At 41.6% G+C, this 24012-nt stretch overlaps 1 protein-coding gene across 4 annotated transcripts in view; it reads left to right on the forward strand.

Annotated features, from left to right (window-relative positions):
* The window catches only part of INPP5A (inositol polyphosphate-5-phosphatase A), a 235039-nt gene that overhangs the window by 61435 nt on the left and 149592 nt on the right, over positions 1-24012 (forward strand). For all 4 annotated transcript variants that reach the window (XM_082225339.1, XM_082225341.1, XM_082225340.1 and 1 more), the window contains exons 3-4: positions 4447-4547; positions 8498-8585. In XM_082225339.1, coding sequence (XP_082081465.1) covers positions 4447-4547; positions 8498-8585 — 189 coding nt within the window. The remainder of the gene's footprint in view (positions 1-4446; positions 4548-8497; positions 8586-24012) is intronic.

The following is a 24012-nucleotide window of genomic DNA, read 5'->3' on the forward strand; positions in this document are numbered from 1 at the left end:
GTATATGGTGGAAGGAACCTAAATGAGTCATCTTTCCAATCATCCCCGTGATCCACCCCCCACCCCATCACAAATTGTCTTCGCTGCTCCTCAGAATTCCCCAAGCATGTGTGGGTGGGCGTTAGTTGAATAAACTATTGCTACCTTTCTCTTCTTATTGAATTCCAACGGCCTTGGTTTGTTGTTGTTTTTCCCCCAAGGCAGAAAGGCTGTGCCTGAATATTGAATAAAATTATTTGCCTAGAGACTTTCAAACTCAATGCAAAGCACTTCGGTTGGTTTAAAAAGACAAAGAGGTTGACTTGGCTGCAATAAACAGTAAAAATTCTTTGCATTTCTGTGTTTGTCTCTGGCTTAATTGTGTCCTGCTCCTGCCATTGACCTGATGTGATTGATACTGGTTGTTCGTTTTAATGTGCTGCCAGCCCCTCACCGCACAGGTAAACAGTAAGTAGATGGCTCTTGACCTGCTGCTGACTGTTTGGGGTCAGATTCAAATACTTCATCAATGATATTCCTGCCAAGTGGCATACTTTCTGTTACACACACACACACCTTTATTGATTAACTCATTAGTGGCTGGCAGGCACTTTGCTTTAATGAGTATTTCAAAGTGATGGATAGGGCTACCTCTTCTACTTTTTGAGTGTGACCAACTTGCTAAGCTGCTAAGGACATGTTTACTGTGTATTTTGCATGGGAATGTTGTTCATATGACGGTTTCGGGGGTGGCGTGGAAAGCATGTTCTTCCTTGAAACTCCTGAGCAGCAGCTTTCAATTTGGATGAAGGTTTTATTTCCATCTTGCATCTCCCCCCACCCCCACTTCTCACGTACAGATAGTATGCGCTGAAACATTAATGTTTATACTATATAGTGCAAAGCTAGATTTCAGTTTTGGACTTCGGATTTTAATTTTGCAGAGAGGGTTTGTTCTTTCTTCCATTGTGGCATTTTTTTCTTTTCTTTATTCTACTTTTAACCATTCTTATCGCAACCTTTCCCCACGTAGCTCAGGGTACGGTACTCTGTTCTTTCCTCCTGGCACCCCTGGCACATAAGTGGGTTTAAGAAACATTAAGTTAAAGCATAGCTTGGCGTAAACATGTAAGCAGACTCCGGAAGACAAAGCAGTTGCCACTTCGCTCCTCCCTGGTCCTTTTGCTGCTGTTAACCTATAGTTTGCTTAGCATTTTGTCCAAAACCAAGGCTTGTGGTTTAGCTCTTTCGAACAAGCCACCCACCACTTGTTAACAAGGTTTGTCCTGTGATTTATGCAGGGCCCTTGCGGAGCTGGTCTGGGGCCCGGGGTGGGAGTCTTGTTAGAATAAAGTTATAAACTCAAACAAAAAAGTAACTAGTCCCTGGCCAACATAGCCCTCTGAGGCCTGGGGCTTCTCCAGAGGATTGGGGGGTGAGGGACCATGCAACGTCGTGTAACGTTCTCTGAATATTGAGGGGGCCCAGTCCCCTAACATAATATATTTGTGGGGCCAAAACTGCCTCAGACCCTGTGAGTCAGCACCTATGGCCTTGGGCAAGTGTATCCTGATGTTCCCCAACCTATGCATGAGCCTGGATTCAGGACTTGTGGTTAATTCGGGAGAGCTAAGCCTTGAGTCCTGGGTCGGGCTACATGCGGCAGCAAACTATGGCTTAGCTCAGCGCGACGCTGCAGCAGAACAACTGGGGAAGACTGACGTGGCTGCAAATTCCTCTCTTTGAAAGGTACTTGAACAGTAGGTTGAAAGTTGGTACACACGTCTAAAGTCATTGTGACTACAGTGGTACCTCGGGTTACATACGCTTCAGGTTACAGACTCCGCTAACCCAGTAATATTACCTCGGGTTAAGAACTTTGCTTCAGGTTGAGAACAGAAATCATGCAGCGGCGGCGCAGTGGGAGCAGGAGGCTCCGTTAGCTAAAGTGGTGCTTCAGGTTAAGAACAGTTTCAGGTTAAGAACAGACCTCCGGAACGAATTAAATACTTAACCTGAGGTACCACTGTATTAGGAAGGGCTGCTGCTGGGACATTTTTATGTTTCTCATTTAAAGCTTTGGAACGTGAAATCCACCTCGCAATAGCAGTCAGCGCCCCAGACATACATGCAGTAACATGGCCGTAGCGCTCTCAGTTCCTACCCTTGAATTGGAGGAAACAGGACTTGTTCTTGCTGCCAGGGACAGATCCCTTGCTTGTTGAAGAGTGGAAAACGCAAAACCACTTAATTCTATCTTTAAACAGCCGTCCCTTAATATAACCACCGAGCTTGTGTTGTAAGTCTTTTTAAAGAACTTAACATTTTAACTTTCTGCAAAATGTGGACTTAATTATAGTTTATAGTGTGATCCCCGCCCCCCCAGCAAAGGTCCTGTAAGGGAGCATCCCACATAATTGCCGCTGTGCATTTGCGCTCAGGGCTTCGGTTTCTTTTCTTGCCCTGTGCCCTGTCATTTTATTTCTTAAAGTGCAGCACTGCAGCGTTTAAAAAAGCACGTACCGAAATTCATAGTGGGTGTGCTGCTTTCTTGTGGGCACAGAGTAGACTCGAGCCAAAATATTACATCCATGGTAGAGTAAATACCCTCTGATGTGATTAGGCAGGGAAAGGGTCCAAGGGAGGATTCTTTTTGCATTTGTCTGAAAGATTGTGCTGGGTTTGTAGATCGGGGGGGGGGGGTGTTTCTTAGCACATTCAGCTAAGCTGAAACATGTGGCGAATCCCCTGTCAGGTGGTTGCCTCATTGTGTGACAGTCAGGGGCAGAATTTGGCAAGAACAGGATGGCAGGGCTAGTGCTGTTGCTAACCTTTAAAGCCATAAACAGCCTCGGTCCAGTATACCTGAAGGAGCGTCTCCACCCCCATTGCTCAGCCCGGACACTGAGGTCCAGCGCAGAGGGCCTTCTCGGTAGTGGCGCCCGCCCTGTGGAACGCCCTCCCTTCAGATGTCAAGGAAATAAACAACTATCTGACTTTTGGAAGACACCTGAAAGCAGCCCTGTTTAGGGAAGTTTTTAATGTTTTATTGTGTTTTTAATATTCTGTTGGGAGCCACCCAGAGTGGCTGGGGAAACCCAGCCAGATGGGCGGAGTATAAATAAAAAACTATTATTATTATTATTATTATTATTATTATTATTATTATTATTATTATTAATTATCATCATCAGTGCAGCCCACACCCCCTTGTTCACTGTTCTCACATCTCTGCTCAGAACCTCTGGATCAGCAAATTCTACTAAAAATGGGGAACCCGAGCTATGATACCTCCAATCTCTTGAAAAAGGAAAACTATGGAACTCCCTGCCACAAGGAAACTACTGTGGCTAAGAACCTGGCGATTTCTAATGGGGGATTTGATAGCCACCAAGCAGAAGTAATTGTCAAACTATGCCACAATTTTCTGGGCGAATCGTGACAAGACTCCATTTCTGTACAATCATTTAGTGACTGTTCGGCCTCAGCATATTTGGGCCCTAAGGACAGAAATCCCTGCTCTAGGCTGCTGAACGGGGAAATGACAGGAGTGCAGCCCTGACTCTTTGTCATTGCCAGGTTATAAAATAATTCTGCCATGGACCCCCACAGTTTGTGTCACATGGAACTTGCCCTTCAGGTGGGCCATCCATGCTTCTGGTATATTCACTACATTGTTGTGGTACTGTCAGTCAACTTGTAACAACTCTCTCCTAGGTTATCCCACAGGAAAGAACTTTATTATCCTTTTCCCTCTCCATCATAAAATGCCACTCTCTGAGGACCTGTTACCAACATCCTCCACAATCTATATTAAGAATAAGAGCCATTTAATCTCGTCCCACTATCTTTTCTTCCAAGGCTGATCCTATCATGTTCAACTTACAGTATTAAGGTTTTTTTAAAAATAAATAAATGTGTCATGTGTTTTAAGTGGTATTTCAGGGAGAGAAAGGTGTACTGCTTTTCTGGTCACTCGGGAAAAGGGAACATTTTGTTCAGTTGTCTGCCAGTGTAACACAGAGTCAGTCCATCCCGTTTGTTTTCTAGTTATGGCTTAAGTTCCATGCATGATTAATGGTGACAAATGTGCTAGAGGCATTATTACTTCTTTATCCATAAATCTGTGTGTACAGTGTAGGGATGGCTGCTTCATAGGTCTCATTTTGCCACGCACTTCCTGTCTGTGTAGCAAAAGTGCAACGTATGTAAGCGGCTCAGCCGCAGAACCTAGAAACCTTGAAGCACTATGCCGCAGAAAAGCGTTTTGTCAGGGGTTTGACCAATGCTTCCAGTACATTTTGCAGATAAGAACTCTTACCAAAAATGCTATTGTGACCAGAAAAGTTGTCGTGCAAGCCATTACCCTGAAAAACATTCATTTCTACTAATCTTGCTCAGTTTGTGTAATTTTAGAATTGTGACAGTGCTCATGCTTTTTTCCCCCCTTCTCCTTTCATTTTACAGGTTGTACATACACACAAACCGCACTTCATGGCGTTGCACTGTCAAGAGTTTGGTGGGAAAAACTATGAAGCATCCATGTCTCATGTGGACAAGTTTGTTAAGTAAGTAACGAGAAACGATGGGGTTCCAACCTAGGCAATGGCTTGTGCTTCAAAGTCAAAATTACCCCCCCACCTTTTTTAAAAGTAAGGTATTTCATGTCTCCTTCAAATTACCACTTCATTCACTACATGTATCAAGGGGAGTGGGTGGCGCTGTGGTCTCAACCATTGAGCCTCTTGGGCTTGCTGTCCAGAAGTCTGGTGGTTCGAATCCCTGCGACGGAGTGAGCTCCCCTTGCTCTGTCCCAGCTTCTTCCAACCTAGCAGTTCGAAAACACACCAGTTCAAGTACCGTATTTTTCGCCCCATAGGACACACTTTTTCCCCTCCAAAAATGAAGGGGAAATCTGGGTGCGTCCTATGGGGCGAATGCAGGTTTCACTGAAGCCTGGAGAGCGAGAGGCATTGGTGCGCACCAACCCCTCTCACTCTCCAGGCTTCAGGAAGCTATCCGCAAGCCTTGCAAGTCCGGTGGGAGTACCCACGGGCTCACAAGGCTTGCGGGCAGTAGCCTGCAGCCCCGCGAGTGTCCGCAAGCCTTGCGCACCCGGCAGGAGGTCCCACCGGGTGCGCGAGGCTTGGGGTGGCAGCCTGTCGCCCGAAGCACGGGGAGCCCTCCAGAGGGCTCCCCCTGCTTCGGGCGAGTGTCTGCAAGCCTCGCGCGCCCGGCAGGAGGTCCCACCGGGTGCGCGAAGCTTGGGGCGGCAGCCTGTCGCCTGAAGCACGGGGAGCCCTTCGGAGGGCTCCCCTTGCTTTGGGCGAGTGTCTGCAAGCCTCCCGCGCCGGGCAGGAGGTCCCACTGGGTGCGCGAGGCTTGGGGCGGCAGCCTGTCGCCCCGAAGCACGGGGAGCCCTCCGGAGTGCTTCCCCTGCTTCGGGCAGGTGAGCACAAGGCTTGGGGCGGCAGCCAGGGCTGGGGGGGGAATATTTTTTTTTAATTCATTTCCCCCCCAAAAAATGAGGTGCGTCCTATGGGCCGGCTTCCGTCATGGTGTCCTGTTGCGCCAGAAGCGGTTTAGTCATGCTGGCCACATGACCCAGAAAGCTGTCTGCAGACAAACCTCAGCTCCCTTGGCCTGAAAGCAAGATGAGCACCACAACCCCATAGTCACCTTTGACTGCACTTAACTGTCCAGGTGTCCTTTACCTTTACCTTATTAAGCATGTGAGCCTCTAAAAAGCTTTAAAAGAAGAAGTAGTAGTTTGTAGTACCAGTTTCGCTTTCAATTATAAGTGATTTGGGCAAACGGATATGCCTCATGCCAGGTGAGCTATTTGTCAATCTAGCCAGAAGTGGCTTGCTTTGGCCAGTACCAGCAGGACTCTTCTTATGTGGGAAACCTGGTGTGTTTGAATTCATCAAGTTCTGATTTTGTTTTTAGTGACGTGTAACAGAGAGAGAGAAAGAAGGAAGGAAGGAACGGGGGAAAGTTTCGTTTTTAATTTTCCGTTAAAAGAAAAATGGGAGTGACTCTTTTTTTGCCTGGGTGAATGGATATTTCTCAGGGCTTTCTGCACCTCATACTATATGACATGGGACACTAGTTCTGGCAGAAATGCATTTTAAAAGATTTCATGAGCAAAAGTAGCATGCTGTTTAAAAGTCTGTAATAATTGTAAAGGTGTTTGATATCTGGGAGAGAGGCCTCCCAGTTTTTAGGCTCGCTTGTGTTATGTGCATCCTGGTGCAAGGGCAATCACTGACAAGAGTGGATGAAGTGTCAAGTAGGGAGAATTGGTTTTTATTTTTAAAACACAAAAAAGCTCATGCAGAGTGTGAAAAGTTTCAGTTTGAAGAATTACCCGACAGAAGGTATCATTTTCTTCTGTCACTGAATCTTCAACCCAGCTGATGAGCAAGGAAGAAAGGTCAGAGGCAGACAGCATAGCAACCTCTATTGTACGTGCTCAGAATGAGGTAAAATTTCAAAATACACAGCTGAAGAAACAATAGTGACTTGCTAATGTTAAGGTTTTGCTAGTTTCTCACCTTTTGTAAGCTTTTTTTTTAAAAAAAGAAATGCAATCAGTTTCTGCAAAATGATACTGACATTTCTAAATGTGTAGCTAGAAATCAAGGCTGGAGCTAGACACATCAAAGAAGCGTTTCATTTTAACGTGTTGTAAATTTAAACAGAGAAATCTAGTAGGGAAAAACATGGCCCCACATCACCACCTGGTGGCACAGTGTTGTATCGCGTATACAACGCATATAAATTGCTTTTTCTTTACCAATCTAGCTGAGTTCCACCTCAGTGTCTTTTCATACGATTACATAAGAATTAACAAAATTTATTAAAATTTTCTGTGGAAAGCCTGCATATATGTGTGACTTCTTTGTTTTTGACATATAGACAAGAGTTTTTATTCAAACACTTGCCCATTTTATTTTTACAATTTTTTCTCATATTAATTTTTATGCCTTAAAAAAATATACAGTATTACAAACATTGATTATAGAACACATTATTGCTCCACAATTAAGATGTGAGGTAAAGTGCTTACAGTTTTTATTTGTGCTCTAAAACCCATGGAAAATGGTCAGGCAATTGCCTTGTAAGCATTAAGGAATGCAAAAGGGCAAACAAAAAGTTGGAGTACTACTGCTACTACTAATTTATTACAGTGGTACCTCTGGTTATGTACTTAATTTGTTCTGGAGGTCTGTTCTTAACCTGAAATTGTTCTTAACCTGAAGCACCACTTTAGCTAATGGGGCCTCCTGCTGCCACTGCGTCGCCGGAGCACAATTTCTGTTCTCATCCTGAAGCAAAGTTCTTAACCCGAGGTAATATTTCTGGGTTAGCGGAGTCTGTAACCTGAAGCGTATGTAAAGTGAAGCGTATGTAACCCGAGGTACCACTGTATTTATACCCCGTCCATCTGGCTGGGTTTCCCCAGCCACTCTGGGCAGCTCCCAAAAGAATTAAAAGCACAATAAAACATCAGAAATTAAAAACTTCCCTAAACAGGGCTGCCTTCAGATGTCTTCTAAAAGTCAGATAGTTGTTTATTTCCTTGACATCTGATGGGAGGGCGTTCCACAGGGAGGGCGCCACTACCAAGAAGGCCCTCTGCCTGGTTAGCAAATGTGAGTGTAGGAGCGAAGGCTTTGCCTAGCCTTGCATATTATACTGGTTTACAAATGAGGTCCCGTACAGTAATCCTTTGCTTTGGCAGCTGAACATTGGGCTGTCCAGGCAGAAATTCAGCAAGTTCGGCTTTCCCACGCATTTGCTGTGTGCAGGTCGAATATATTCTGCTCCTTTATATTCTGATACCAAATGTCTTGAGCATGCTGTGGGGTTTTCTCTCCCCCCCCCCCATTCAGTGTGAATGAATCCCAATCATTTTTTCTTGATGAGTTCACCGCTAGTGAGAGCAATAATGATGTATATTTCACTAGGACCTGCAGAACTTTTGCCTGGTGTTCATGCTGCTAATAAGACACTGTTGAAAATCAATAATGTAACTTTCAGGTTTCATTCAGGCTGTGGGATTATTATTTTTCAGTTGCAGTTCTACCAATAATATAGTATGGAATAGACCGTAGCTCTTGAAAGTAGTGAAATAGTGCCCTCTACTGTCTTGGATCATTGTTGAGTTGCATGGCGGTTTTTCTGTTGTGTGTTATGTTTTGGAAGGCTGTAGGGACAAGTCTTCTGTATGGTTTGAAAACAGAGCCTGTTTGTTGGAATGCGTTTGCATCTGACGAAGGAGTGCTTTTTGTAGGGTTGACTTGGTGGAGATATGCAGAACTAAAATAGACCAGAATGTGGCAGAATAGCATTACTTGAAATGTGGCAATTTATTCTCAAAGCTCACTGGTTTAGCAAACTTCAGTTTTTAGCCTTTTGTTTTTGAATTATTGTTGTTGCTTTAAGGAATTAGGTATGTAATCTCTCTAGGAGAATATTTACTCATTTGTGGCTTGCTTTTTGCAACTTTCAGAGAGCTGTTATCGAGCGATGCAATGAAAGACTACAACAGAGCCCGGGTTTACCTAGATGAGAACTTCAAGTCGCAGGAACAGTTTACGGTAAGGTTCCTTGTGCAGTTATGTATTTGGTTCAAGGTGGTGTGACATTACTTGCTCATCCTAAAACGGAGGCTCTTGGGGAGTCGTCGCCAGTGGTGAAGGTAGACCGCAATTGTAAATGCATTTAACAGTAGTAGGCTCCTCTGGATATAATGGGTCTTAAATCCCAGGAAAACACACATCTCGCACATCTAATTAGCCAAGCAGGGGACTTGATTAAGCACCCCCTCCAGGCAGTTTCCCCCAAGTCCCACACCAGATAAAAGCAAGGTTGCCTTAAAATGTGCTCCTGGTTGTTCCTTGGCGAGTTGGGCTTGTATTTGGAGACTTTTTGGCACTGGGGTTGGTTCCACTAGGGATCTCGCCAACCAGAGCTCCGGAGTCCATCTGATTGGAGCTGTCTTCAAGACCCACTTTCAGCAGTAATCAGCTGGATGGTGGTGACTTCAAGCCCTGCTGGGACAGACTGTGCTGAGCTGATTTGCAGGGACTTCAGACATGGCTTGGATCAGCTGTGTTCTTCCATTGCACTCAAGCTGCGCTATGGGGGGTGGGCTACTTGATAGCATGGTGACGTCTAGTAATTTGTAGGTGGGCAGCTTCACCCTACCTGCTAAACCTTGGGTGGAGGAACTTGGAATCCGCCCCGGTGATGAGATCCTGTCCCCTGTCCCTGGCATACTGCAAGCGCTGATTCCAGCATTCATTTAGGGTGGAAACAAAACTACACTTCATTTATGTGTAGACTTGGAATGAAGTCACACTTAATTTCATTTCATTAAGTTAATGTAATACACTTGAAATTAAGTTACACAATCGCTGCACAACGAGGGAAGCTCATTTGCGCTATTAGATATTATAGCAGTGCTTCATCCATTTACTCTCTCGCTTTCTCTCTTGCCTTAAAGCGGAAATGGGGAGCCTGAGGCTCTCCACATGTTGTGGAACCACAGCTCCGATTATCCTTAAACCATTGACTCTGCTAGCTGGGGCTGATGGGAACTGAAGGGCCACAGGTTCCCCATCCCTTCCTTAAAAGGTACAGGCCTGTCCTTGATCCCAGTTCTGTTTCTAAAGGACCGTAACAGTCACTGGTCCAACATTGGTCTAGAGGCAGCTTGCTCCATCCCTTAGGAAAGTGAACAGTCCTGCATGGTTGTAGCTGTTTCAGGTGGCAAGGATCCCGTAAAGGAGGCCTAAGAGAGACTTGCATTGCCCAGGTAGAAAAGGGAAAGGCTGCAGCTTGGTGGTAGAGCATCTGTTTTGCCTACAGAAGATCCCAGATTCAGTCCTTGTCTTCTCTCGGTAGGCCGGGGGAAGACTCCTGCTGGAAACCTTGGAGAACTGCTGCCTGTCTTTGTAGATAATACTGACCTAGACCAATAATCTGACTCAGTATAAAGTTTCTATCAAATGAGTAGAAGGCCCACTATTTCCAATTTGTCTGCCATTTTCTTTACAGATCAACTTCTCTGTTTGTTGCCATAATTCTTCTTTCTAATCCCCTGCCAGTAGAAAAAAGAAATTAGAAAAAAACAAACATTAAGTATCAAATATACTCCAATAACGCCGTGCAAATAAAATACCTGGTAGAAGTTTCAGAGTATAAAAATAAATAAAACCTGCTTTTATTGAGACTTTCCCTTACCCACTGAAACATAATTCAGTAGGATTTCAGGAAGGGGAAAGCATGTAACATTGGTTATTACCTATCATCATAATCTCCTCTAGGAACACTAAATGGAAACCAAGGCCTAGGGCCCACAGTTTTCATGATACAGTTATGGCGCAGTCAACCAACGTTTCCCTGAAAACATATCAGTTAAAAGGGCTTTCCCCTGCAGCTTGTCTTTCGCACCATTGTTTCCGCTGCATTTTGCCACAATATTCTCCATGGTTTTCATAATACACTGCTGGTTTTGACAGCGATGCCAGCGCTGAAGGAAACAAATGTTTATGTGCTTTAATTTGATAGACAACAACAAAAATTATTCAGTGGCCCACTGGGACCACCTTCAGTTTTCTGGTGTATCTCCTCATTTTATCAACTTCGTTGTGGTTCTGACTCTCTCCAAAGTCACTCTCACTGTGAAACCTGAAACGATCTCTCCTTATTTTGCCACAGTGTTCTCCACCTTAGAAACCTCCACTGAGAGATGTTTCTTTATCTCCCAACTTTCTGGAAAATCAAATAAATAAGCCTAATCTTTCACCTTGTTTGCCCTTCTGCTGCAATTTGACTCTCCATTCTTCATTTGATATTCCCTGACTATTTCTGCTTTTGTTGGGAGTTCTGGTCCTCTGAAATGTGCTCTCTTGAGCAAATCAATAACTGATTGTGCATTGATTTCTCCACCAAATGAGAGAAGTGGAAGAATCATATATTCTAGCAGCAGAGAAAGAGAAAGAGAAAGAGAATGAGAGAGGAAGGGAAATTTGACTTCCTTTCACTGGCTTAAAAGAAAGTCTCCCCGTGTTATAGCTGTCTTGCTTGAGATGAGAAGACTGGGATAGTGGTCTTTCTAATCTAGGGGAAATGCTGTAGGGAGGGAGCTATGAGCCAACTGTAGTGACTGGGTGTAATGGCAAGGAGGGGTAGGCAGAAGAATACCGTACTTCAGAACTGATAACCAAAGGCACACTACTTCAGTTTGATACGATTGTCACCTTACTTCACTATTTGCTGCAAGTATGAAACGTCACTGGAGAGGCCAAGCCAAAACCTAAGATGAGCTCCTATAGATCAAAGCTGGCAAGACTTCCCTTGAGCATGTACTCTCAATACTGACCTTGTGCATATTTTAATTGAAAACTCCTGAATGATGTTTTCCAAAATTGTAGTTCAAAACTCAACTTTGTAGATAATTCTGTAATTAGTTTTAATATCTATTTTTAAAAAAACCACTTTGTTTTGAGATGCTGAGGCTGTTAAACATATTGTATGCTTACCTTGAATGTTTATCTCAAAGCAGAGTGAATACTATTTTATTTTAAATGCCCTTGAAAATAAGAGCCAAGGGGGTTAGAATATTGAAGGGAGTATAAAAGTAACACTGATTTTTGCATTTCCTTTCCTTTCTTCCAGGCTGTGTTGTCATTGTCATTGTTGCTTTTTCAGACATAAAATTGGAAATTTATTGCATTGACTTGCTAAGTCAGCAACTCATAGAAAATCGTGGCCAGTCACTCAATTAAGAGTGAAATCCTATATTTACCTGGGAGTAAGCCCCACTGAACTTAATGGGACTTACTTCTAAGTAGACATGTTCAAGATTGCACTGTTACTTGATAGTTGTAGTTCAGCAACCTTTAGAGGTTCACTACACCTGATTTAAAGGGTGGGATTGATATGCTAATAACTAGATGTGTACTGTATATTCTCCGACTTTAATATCCCCTGTATGAATAGCACATTCAATCCATCCTTGCAAATTATGGAAATTCCCCATTGAATGTTACTACTGGTTGTTGTTACGGCCCAGCGCCCTTTGTTTTCCTCCTCCTTGTGCATCTTCTCAGTACCATATTCCTTTCTTCTTTGCCCTCTCAATCTTCTGACGTTTAATTCTGATTGGTTCAGGCAACCCATAGTTTCTTTGCGAACATTTATGACATCACAATAGCTAGTGATGTGTGACATCACATGGCTTCATGATGTCATTAACCAAATCACTCAGATTTCTGAGTAGCATTAAGCAGTGCCTAATTAGTAGGGAAAGAGGTTGAGGATTTTGAGAGCCAGAAAGGGGAATAGCAACATCCATGAACGCATGTGAATATGTTTGCAGCAGACGCTAAAAATCTTTAAGCTTAAATATAAATGCTCACACTGTGATCAATGCCAGTACCTTGAGCTAATGTGACCTTTTAACAAGGGAATAGTAACTGTGCTTTAATATTGGATAACATTATTAAATAAAGAGCATTATTTTACCTTAAAATTATGTTCTCCTTATTACAAAAATGGTAAAGTTAATTTTTGTTAGATTAATGGTATTTGAGCAATATTTTCCGTCAAGCTTGGCTCAAATAATTGGTCATTAATTGAAAAAGGAAATTGAATTGGATTTATCATGTACATAAATCCTGTGCAAGTTATTAATGGGTCTCAGAAAATATCATTGTGTTCCCAGAAACGAATGGAACAGGCTGCGTGTCTTGTGAGCATATTAAATGTGGCAGTTAAGGAGTTTCGCTAAATATCATGAAATGATTTAGGAAGACTGACATAATTGAATTTAGCACGGAGAGAATTCAAAGACTTGATTAGCTCTGAGGGACCATTTTATCTCTTCTTTTATCTCTTAAAAGTTCCTTTCCTTTCCTCTCCCACCCCCACCATTGCACCAGGCAAAATTGCACACAATCACCAGGAGGTGGAGCTGAGGTATTATTTTTACACAAAATTAGCTCCCTAATATACTGGACCTAGGAAGATACAAGGACTAGTTGTTGAATGTGCCTTTTCCATGGAATGTTTGGAGACTGTGCTTAACGTGTGCTGTGTATTACAAGAGGAGTGATCACTTATAAGACCTGAGTGACTCATTATAAATCGCTTGGTATCAGGTCATTGTTTTATGTAATTAGGTGACTTGTGACATGAAGCAACCCTGGGTCCGTTATAGAGGTGCTTCCAGGCCATTGCTAATTTCTGGTGGGATTCAGGACAAATGGTGGTATGTGCAATTATAGTTGATTTGCAGCTTTTGCACAACAAGCCTACTTCCTCCAAATATCATTGTAATGAAATGCACTGGGAATGCACTCGATTTGGCTTTGCAGTAGCATCTAAGCTCCCTGCAAAGGAAACAGATTGAACCGAATGCTCATAAAATAGTCACCGTCATCTAATCTCCCTGCAAACAAATAAACCTGAATGTTCTAAAATAGATAATCTGGAAGCACCCTCCAGGTCACTTTCAAAAATGCAGTTGCCCATCAAATACAGTGGTACCTCGGGTTACAGACACGTCAGGTTACAGACTCCGCTAACCCAGAAATAGTACCTCGGGTTAAGAACTTTGCTTCAGGATGAGAACAGAAATTGTGCGGCAACGGTGTAGCAGCAGCAGGAAGCCCCATTAGCTAAAGTGGTACCTCAGGTTAAGAACGGACCTCCAGAACGAATTAAGTTCTTTACCTGAGGTACCACTGTACTGAATTAAAGCTTATAGACTACTCACCCATGGCAGGTAAGACTGTCCACCAAATGATCACACCATATACCCCGTTTTTGGCTTATTTGTATGCCACAAATGGCCAAACATAGGTATGTGTGGGCAGGTGGACTTGAGAACCTTTGAGCTAAGACATTTAGAAACTTTTGTAGACTTTTTTGAAAAGCTGAGGTAGAGTTAGTCTCTGTGATCTGCAAACCGAGCTGAAGTTCTGCTGTCTCCACAGGCTCTTGTTTTGTTTTGGGTTTTTTCAACTGGGGTGGGTGGCAGAATGCCTTTAACATTCGCTCACCATTCACAGACAACTCATTTTTACCTCCCATCCCAATTAATCATTGGGCCAGATGGGATGACACTTTCCCCGGTGGGAGTGGGAAAGTGCCTTACCACCTCAACCACTTCCCTGCGGATGCTGCGGCCGTTTGGTTGAAAGCGAAGCACTCAAATGGGGACCTCTAGTCAAGCACACAGGCACCTTTCACATGCTCAGATTCCCAGATAAATCCAGGAGTCCGTTGCTAAATCTGAGCCTGCGCATGTGAAATAATAGGGTCTGTCAGACTCTTGTGCCTCTATTTGAATGGCTAGTAGCATAAAGGAGCAATTGAATCAAATGATCTAGCTGGGGGGGGGGGACATGAAAAAATTACCAAGAACAGGCTACAAGGCCAAGAGACATGAATTTACCTGTTGCATCCTAACAGGACTTTGAAGTAAAACATCACAAACACAACGACACTTTAGCATTATTGTAATGAAGTTTCTAATTTGAATATTGCTAGTGCTCCCAGGAAAGGATCGCGTTGGTGTTGTTGCTGAAATTATGATGGTGACTATGATATATTTAAATACCACTTTTCAGCCCAGAATTGGTTGCTCTGTATCGCAATTGCTGCAGTATCTGAAGTACCTATCTACCAAAACACATTTTCGCCATCCTCCTCCTCCTTCATCATTCCTTTCCCCAATCTGTTATTCATTACCCTTGCTTTGTTGAATGATTCATTAACTTATTTCTGCCGTCTGAATATAGTTTTTAAAGCTCTTGATACCAGAATACATGGTGGGAGCGGGGTAAGGTTTGCTTCCTTACTTTATACCGTACCTGGAATCCAAAGAGCTACTTTAGACAAGCCCAGGAACTTTGGCAAACCCGGTGAGATGATTAATTTGTTTGTCTTTTACCGACAGAGTCATCTTGCAAATTGTTAGAAGTGCTGTCACTTTCCTAATATATTTGGTATGTGCAAAATTATACTTCCATTTGAGCGTCCCTTGATGTTGGACGTGAGGCAACAATTCCAAGAATCATGAGCTTTATTTCTTTAGGGTGCAGAGCAAGATATGCAGTTCTTTCATTCCAACTCTCTATGTACATTGAGCACCGCCAATAATATAAGAAATGCACCAGCAAAGTACATAGTGCTTTATATGTTAACTTAATGAATAAGCTTTTACTTTTGCTGCTGTTTGCCCTCTTCATTACCATTTTGATTACATGTTTTATGTTACTTTTAGGTTGTTTTGCTATGTCCCTGTGTCCTGGGACCCTGCGGTTGAAGGAGCTATCGTTATCTAAAACTCTAAATTTTGATAGTGGTTGGGGGACATTTATTATTATTTGCCAATATCTTTGCAACTTTAGTTAATTGCACTAAAAGGAATTTTTAAAGTAATAAAACAAAAACATGTGTATAAAAAATGATAAGAATGACAGCAATGACTTTTCTAAATTTTTGCTGATTCTAGAGGCAAACTGTCTCTTGTATCTTTATGTCTGTGTGTGTGTTTTCAATTACAACAATCCAATAAAAGCCTCATTATAACAATGCCAAATTATAATACCATTAATAATGCCAATCATTCAAAAGTCAAATTATACAATTTAGGTGGCCCCCTGCGTGCTAGAATTGATGGTTAGATGATTTACTTTATTCCTGCATTCCAAAATCATATCTTTTTACTTCCCTGAGATTTGTGCTGTTGCAGAACTTAAAGGATGTAGTTTTGTTTTTCAGATTTGAAACTGTCAGATTTTATATAAATTCATTATTATTATTATTAACCAAGCAACATAGTTAACAGATTCTTTAATGTCTCTGCAACTCCCCCCCCCAAAAAAAAGTTTCTGAATGTGACTTGAGTGAGCCTCACTTTTTCTCTTTCTACAGTGACAACTACAACTTCAGCGTAAGATACTGGAATAGATGTGTTTAGCTAATGTAGAAAATAAAAAACAAATCATTTCTGTGAATTAAAAGGAAAAGACCAAGAAGTGATTTGTCTTGGCTTGCATCAAGTGTAGAAAGCAGGTATATTGAATTAGCATATTGAACTGATCCCCGAAACAGGTTTTATAATGTATTAAACTGACAAAGTGTTAATAAAGGATAAATGGGAATACAGATTTAGATGACTCAATTAAAATGTATCAATTGATTTAAAGTCACTTTTCTTTCTTCCTCCATTCTACTTGTACTACACTGCCTCATTATATTATGAAGCTAGCTTTGCTGGGCTAGAAAGAGGATGTAAAACTTAGTGGTGGTTCATGGGTCTTTTCCGATTTTATTCAAGTCCATCCGGTTTGATGAATTAATTAAACAAAATAATTTTAACTGGATTTTGGGGGGAAATGCAATTAATTGTGACTGTTGTGAGTTTTGTTGCGTTGTTATCTTCTTTGGGGGTGGGTCGTGTAAAAGCGCTGTTTTGAAGAATGACTTTAAAGGGTAGCGCCTCCCCCCCCCCGAGAGTGGGTTGATGGAAGCAACTAAACCCTGTTACCTCTTCTGTCTTCCTCTTCTCCCTCGGACCACTTGTTGTCGTCCCACCACCATCCCCCTGGCTCTGAGTCTTCTTTCCTTGGGGGTTCCCCAATTGGTGCCCACCACTCCTCTGCACCCAGCCAATCCATGACCACCCCGCCAACTAATCCCGCCACATTTTGATTCCCCAAGCCAAGTGCCCCCGCCCCATTGTCCACAAAGGCCAATTTGGTTTGCCCCATTCACCAAACAAAAGTGGGTCTCTTCGGGGACACCTGGAGCGGAGGTGCTGGAGAGAAGGCAAGGCTTACAAGAGGGGCTCATTGTAAACCCCCCCCCTTGAAATGACAATGAATAACTACCTCACCCTCCTCCTTGAAGATTTGGGGGGCCTCTCTGCTGTGTCCAGGCCAGGGGGGGCAATCGCAGAGGGAGGCTGCCTCCCTCCTGGCTCCTTGAAGACCAGAGGGCACTCGCTGGAGGAGGAAAGAGCTAGGAAAGAAAGCCAGTTCAGCCAAGGATCCATTGAATCAAAATCCCGCAGAAACAGAGTCAACCACTGCAGCCTTCTCCAAGCCTCTTATGTTATTACTTCCCTCCATGCTCTTCCTGAGGTTAGCACAGAGAAATGCAGCATTCACCTGACTTAGCGAAAGGTATTTTAAAAGTAACAGAAAATCCCATTGCGCTTTCAGAGGAAAATTTTGTAACCAGATTAAGCAGTGTGGGTTCAGCCAGGGCACCGTTCGCCACGGTCTCCGACTCTGTTAACTTACACAATGTCTATTGATTTCAGTGAGGCTGGCGCACAACAACTAATGGCGTTTTTAAAGTTTGTGAATGTGGCTTGGCAGTGATTAAAGTAGGAGCCAGAGCCTTTTGAAAGGCATATATTATGCTGGATGAAGTGCTTTGCTTGGAACGGAGCTGTCTCTCAAAACTCTTGTCAGATGGTAAAATCTGAAAATAATTGCTTGCAAAATAATGAAAGGCTGTGTGAAGAAACTTGCTAATGCATTTGCTCATAGACATTCAGCTAATTCATAAATAAGAACATCGTGACTCGCTGGAGTAATAGCATGAATACTATTTAGTAATATGAACTAATGGGCATATTGGAGCTTGTGAATATTACATTTGCTATAATGAAGTATTGATGGCAGAAAAGAAAGCAATACTTCATTCTGAAAACTCCTTTTTATATTGGTATCATGAGATGTTCTGACGCTGCAGCATCTTCTCCTGCATGGTTTTTTAATAGAAACCTCAACGCTTTTGCGTGCTTTCAAAACGCCTGATTTTTAAATTAACTTGATTGATGAATAAGTATCCTAAATACTGGGCAAGCTTCCTATTATATTGTAGATTGCTTAATTAGAATTTGACATGGCAGACATTAATTAATGAAGTTTATTTATAGGTTTATTTGCATAGATTAAAAGCCTACTGCAGTTCTGAATCCCGAGACAAAAAACACACCATGTTGTTCAGAAATAACATTTGGAAAACACATTCCAGAGAGATAGTGGCTGCTAATCTATAGGAAAATTAACTGCCAGTACAATCCTATGCAAGCCTACTTGGAAGTAAGCGTCATTCATTTTTATGGGATTTACTCACAGGCATGTATTATAGGATTATATTATGGCACAAGCTTTTGGGAGGCCAAACCCACTTCTTCAGCCACCAGTAAAACAGCATTCATAAAAATATATATGAAACAAACTATAATATTGGACTGCAGACACTGAATGCTTGTCCAAGAGAGGAGCTGAAAAACAACCATATGCATTCTCTTCCTACGGTAAATTTCCCCTTAACTTTAGTTATGATGTCAGCACTGTCTTTAACCGTAGTTAATGCCAACTAGGTCTTCTGCTTATCTAGCATTTGAAAATAAGGCTTGAAATAGGTTAATAAGTTTGGGTTGTCAATGACTTTCACCAGAGCTGTTAACTATGTTTCTTCATAGCTACCGTATATGGTCATTAGGCTTCTTCAGAGTTTGTTTTCGGATCCTTATTACCCTATTTTCAAGCAAGCATCTTGATCATCTAGCGCAAATGCATTTTTTCCTGGCAGCAAAGAACATTCAAAATACAGTAATATAAAAGAGAAAGGGCCAGCAGCTAAAACCAGCAATAAAACACTGTTTGACTCATGAAACAAAAGCCTGCTAGAATATGAAGAATTAGTGAAGAACAGTGGGGAAGAGGACCAGTTGTATAAGGTGTGTCATATTTTAGGAGCAGCCACTAAGAAGGCCATATCACTTGTCCCTTTCAGCTGTACATCTGTAATAGGTGGGACACAAACGAGGGCTTCTCCATCAGATCTTAACGAATAGGCAGAATGATATGGGAGGAAGAGGTCTTTAAAGTATCATGGGTCTAAGCCATTTAGGGGTTTAAAGAGGATTTCCATTACTTCAATTGAACATTAGACATTACAACCGTGGTTTGAGAGCTTCTGGGTTCATTGCACAGCCCTACATAGAAGCCCACCAGCATGTCAAACCTTTTTCACTAGTGCCATTCTTGATATTTAGTATGGTGGCATAATATTAATCCTGGGCTCCATGTCATACATTCAACCAGGAGTTTTTGGAATATATTTCACATAGCAGCAGTGCATACATAGGTACCCCAACATCCAGGCTCAGAAGAAACAATTGGGTGGTAGTCTGTGTTTGACTTGGCTGATCATACAGTTTAAAAGCTTTCACTTTTTATGCTGTACGCCAGTGCCTAGAATCACCCAAGAAGCCAAGGAAGGATTTTCAAGGCAGGATCCTGCTGCTGTACATAAGAATCAGGGGTGGGTATCCTGTGGTTCTCTAGACATTAATGGACTGCATATCATATCATCCCTGACCTTCAGTCATGCCGGCTGGGGCTGATCGGAGTTTGATGCTAGAAAATCTGGAGGCCCATAAGTTAGCCACCCCTGCTGTATATAACTATGTCTATATGAGTATTGAAATGCAGTTTGTTTTAAACTGTTTTTAATATTATATTTTAAATTCTTGTGACATTCTCTGGCACCTTAGAGTGAAGGATGGGTAATAAATCATCATCATCATCATAATGCAATTTGAGTGTGATTTGTGGATGGAAGAATTATTTATCATCTTCCTTTAAAAAAAACCCAAAAACTGTTCACATCAATATCTTCTTCAGTGTACAAGACAGTAAAAAGTTCTGTTTACCATTATCAACTAATGCCTGGCATGATATTCCATGCCAGACCACAAAACTTTGTGAAAGAGGGGAAAGAGAAAGGAAAGTACCTTCTGTCCAATTTTATTTAATGGACAATATAATTTCTTGGCCTCTAATGGTAGTATTAAAATGTCAGAAATACTTATTTGTTCTGTTGTTCGGTTTAACAATGGTTGCACTGTACAAACTCGAACCAGACTTCTTTTGACACTGGGGAAATGTTTCTACTTAGTTGTAGAGGGCTTTCCAAGTGTCTATTGATCAGTGTTCTCCAACAGCACAGAAATAATGTGTCTAATTTAACTGGCCACATGGAGGGGTATAGGAAAAGCATTACTTATCCCCTGAAAGGCTTAGAACATCAATAGGAGGACATAACATTAATGACTTTCCTATACTCCAGCCTCAAAAATGGCTAAATGAGGAAGAAATTACGCATTTATTTTCCTATAATTTCACCAGTTGTCTTGTTTTACTGCAACACTAAGGCATTAAGAGTGAAATGTCACACCAGAACTTCTTTCCTGACAATCTGTCTGATGTGCAAACTGTGCAGCTTTCCTTTTCCCCCACCCAAACAGAAGCCTTAAAAAGGTAGAAAGGTTCCAAAGAGCTGTCCTACTTGAACCCGAATGAGGAGTCATCCTAGCTTAGTACTGATCGGCCTTGACTGGCAGTGGCCTTAAACTCATCTTTGCAGATGGCTTTTCCCAGATTAGCTCCTAGATATCTTTATCACACAAATGCCAGCTATGATCTGCGCTCTGTGCATACTAAGCATGGACTGTGCCACAGAGGGTCGAATGGACCTGATGCGAATCACATGGGGTTACTGTTGAAATCCTTCTCTCCCAGTCTGGTCTCCTCTCATACCCAAAGGATGCTTTTGGAGACAGAAGGTCACACGGCAATCCAGCTTGGGAGTCATGGCTTAACCAGGCTGTGGGAGAAGTTAGTTAGTAATTCTGTACTATGAAAATAATTTAAAACAGTATTAAAAAAAAAACCTGGCCCTTCCACTGGTTTGTTAAACACTGAAAGCAAAAGGGACAGCAAAGGTTTGTGACATAGAATGTTATTTAAATATCATCTGTCTGTAGCGAGTTATATTATGCCTGACCAACTATATGTTTGTCTTTAAAACATGCCCTGGTACACATTAGATCTAATGTTGTTGGACTTCCCCAGTTGTCTGTGTGAAACTCCATAGCATTGGATGTTCTGATGGCTTTGATTTCTGGGAACCATTACTGTTTACCTTTTCATTGCACAAAAGCCTGCCATCTTATGCTGCTATCACAGCGTTGGGCTACGTAGACTGGTTGTCTTCATATCCGAAAACTTATATATCAAAGCTCTTCTCTGACCAAATTGCATCCTTCCATCTGTTTTTATAAATTTATTTTATAAATATTTTTTTAAAATCACACTACAGCTTTAAACATGCAAAAACTATGAAAACAGAAATGGGAGTGGGCTCTTAAAACAGCAGACTCAGTCATAAGCTGCTTTCCAGAATAAAAGTGCTATCAGAAAATAGGGAAAGGCAACTTGGACATTCTGGAGAGAGAAATCCACAAAGCCTCTCCTCTTCCGCAAGGGGAGGGGAGGGTTTGCGAGCGGGACTCGCTTTGCAGGGGGGCGTGGTTGGCCCCCCTGCATCACTAGGAGATCTGGGCCCCGCATCACGCCCTCAGCCGGCCAATCCAGCTAGCTGGGGGGGCATGGTTTTGCTGCATTTAAAGCGGCCCCAGGCCCTGGGCTCAGCCTGTTTGTTCCTGCACGCACACGGTAGTGCCACCACCAATAATGCCCTGTCGTGTTAAGGCTCAGGCAAGTTACATATGAGTGTAGAGAGAGACTGTCCTTGAGGTAGCCTGGTCCCTGCGTATTGTTCCAGTAGAATATTATAATGCTTTTTATAATTGCCCATATGTTAATTTTCAAATTAAACTAGTGACTTTGTAAAGGAAAAGAAACTGGGCTTTTTTTTTTTTTTACTGTCTAAAAGTGTCAACTTTGTGTCTCCTTATTCCAGGGGAAGACAAAATTCTTAGTTCATGCTAACCTTGTGTTTCTCCATGATATCCCCTGATGCTTTGTTAATTTTTGTCTTGGCAGTTCTGTGCACCTAAATCCCACACTGAGATACAAATGCACGGATGCTGTGGCTGTAAGGTTATACGAATGTCTTCTTTTGACACTTCACTTTTCAAAGTGAGCTACAGTCTAATCCCTTAGTTAATATGGTGCATGAAAACAGATGATACACTGATGGGTTTTATATATGTATGGGGATTTTAAAACTGTGATAGAAACAAAATCCAGAGATAATAAGAATTATAAAGTTTCGCGACCCTACGAACACAATTTTATGTCGAGTATCTCATAAAAGCAATTTTTAAAAATCCTACTTTATATGAAAATAGGAATCGTGAAAGAAATTATATATTTTACTAAAAAGACCCACTGAGAATAGTGGTTTTGGTCTCAGTTTCTGGATTAGCAGTTTAAATAACCCCAAAGAGACTTGAGAAAGCTTTCTAAAAATAAAGTCCCTTCAATATACCTTTTATCACTGAACAACTGAGATATCTGGGGTCACCTTTTAAAAATCCGAGGGAAAAGTTGTGCATCATGAAGTTATTGTGCGCATGTGGAATTTTGTAAGGAATAGTATAGACACATATTAACATGTGGAATATAGACACACACACACACACACACACACATATATATATATATATAGCTTTGTAACAGCTGCATTTGAACATTTCCGGATCAATTTGCAAAACAACAAAGTGGTTAACACATGAACACTTGTATTCTTTCCAGTTACAGTCTATCTCTAGTTTTCTTTCCTCCAGATAACACATTACACTTTGTAACAAAAGCTGTACTACAAATGTTGAAATAGCGGGTTAAAAACAAAACATGAAAATATGAGATGAGCAACTCAACCACTGAACCAATAACACAACATATTATGAATTTAAATTGTCAAAAAGTTCACTAGACTAATTTAAACACTGAAGATGTCGAGCTGTTTTGTAAATGTGTGCTCTTTTTGTATTTTTATGATGTGATATACTTAACAAACAATAACTTGAGTGCAGCATATTAACAAACTGGTTTTGTTTAGTACAGAATTAGGAGACGCATATACCCCAGAGGGTATTGATACTCAAAGGCCGTGAGTTATAATTGTATGGATAGTGTAACTTGGGACAAAAAATCTTCAGACTAGAATTCATGCTTTTCAATGACGCAGGAATATTTATCTGTGTTCTGCCAGTGTATAATACTGCACTGAGGGCCAAAGACGGTATTCCTGTCTGCATTCACTAACTTGGAAAATGGAGAGGTTTTCATATTATTGCTCCTGTCTGCTCTAAGTATTAGTCTGCCTGAAGAAGAAGGAAAAGTTAAAGGTAGAAACTCAGAGGCTTGATAGAAATTCAGGTCATTGAAAGTGAGCAGGGCACCATTCCGTATTTGCATGCAATTACTGTGCTGTACTGATAGCTCAAAGGAAACATTGTGAAGGTCCCATAATGGTTATTTATCTGCAGTGATGCTCAGATGTAGTTATAATTTTGAGTGTTTGTTGATTGTGTATGCTAAGTTTTGCAACATTCAGAACAAGTCTGAGGAAAGTGTTAAACTTACTTCGGCAGAAGTTTGGTTGGAATCAGTGGGACTTGCTTTTGTGCTTAGCAAAGAGACAGCTAGGGGGCTCCCTGAATCTGCAGGCAAGACAAATGACAATGAATAGTTTAAACTTGGTGTAATAGCTCTCTGGCTAGCATTTCTCAAGCGAAAATATATATATATTTTTTTTTATAAAATTTTTATTGGTTTTACAAAAGTTTTTATAACAAACAAACATAAAAAAACAGACAAACAAACAAATATAATTTCATAATGTCCTTTCATAAACTTCTTTCCTCGGACTTCCCCATACCTCCCCTTTCTGCATCCTCATGTCCAAATTTTATAGCAACTTATAAATATTTTTTCCCGTCCTAATTCATCATAGTCCTTTCTTAATCTAATCTTGTATTACTGCAACCCTTTCTCTCTATAAAATCTCGACATTCTAAACTTCATCAAGTTTATAATAGTCCTTAAGATAAATCTTAAATTTCTTCCAGTCTTCTTCCGCAGTCTCCTTTCCCTGGTCACGAATTCTGCTCGTCATTTCCGCCAATGTCATATAGTCAATCACTTTCATCTGCCATTCTTCCAAGGTGGGTAA

Source organism: Podarcis vaucheri (assembly GCF_965113315.1).
Source record: "Podarcis vaucheri genome assembly, chromosome: 5".
Lineage (NCBI taxonomy): Eukaryota > Metazoa > Chordata > Lepidosauria > Squamata > Lacertidae > Podarcis > Podarcis vaucheri.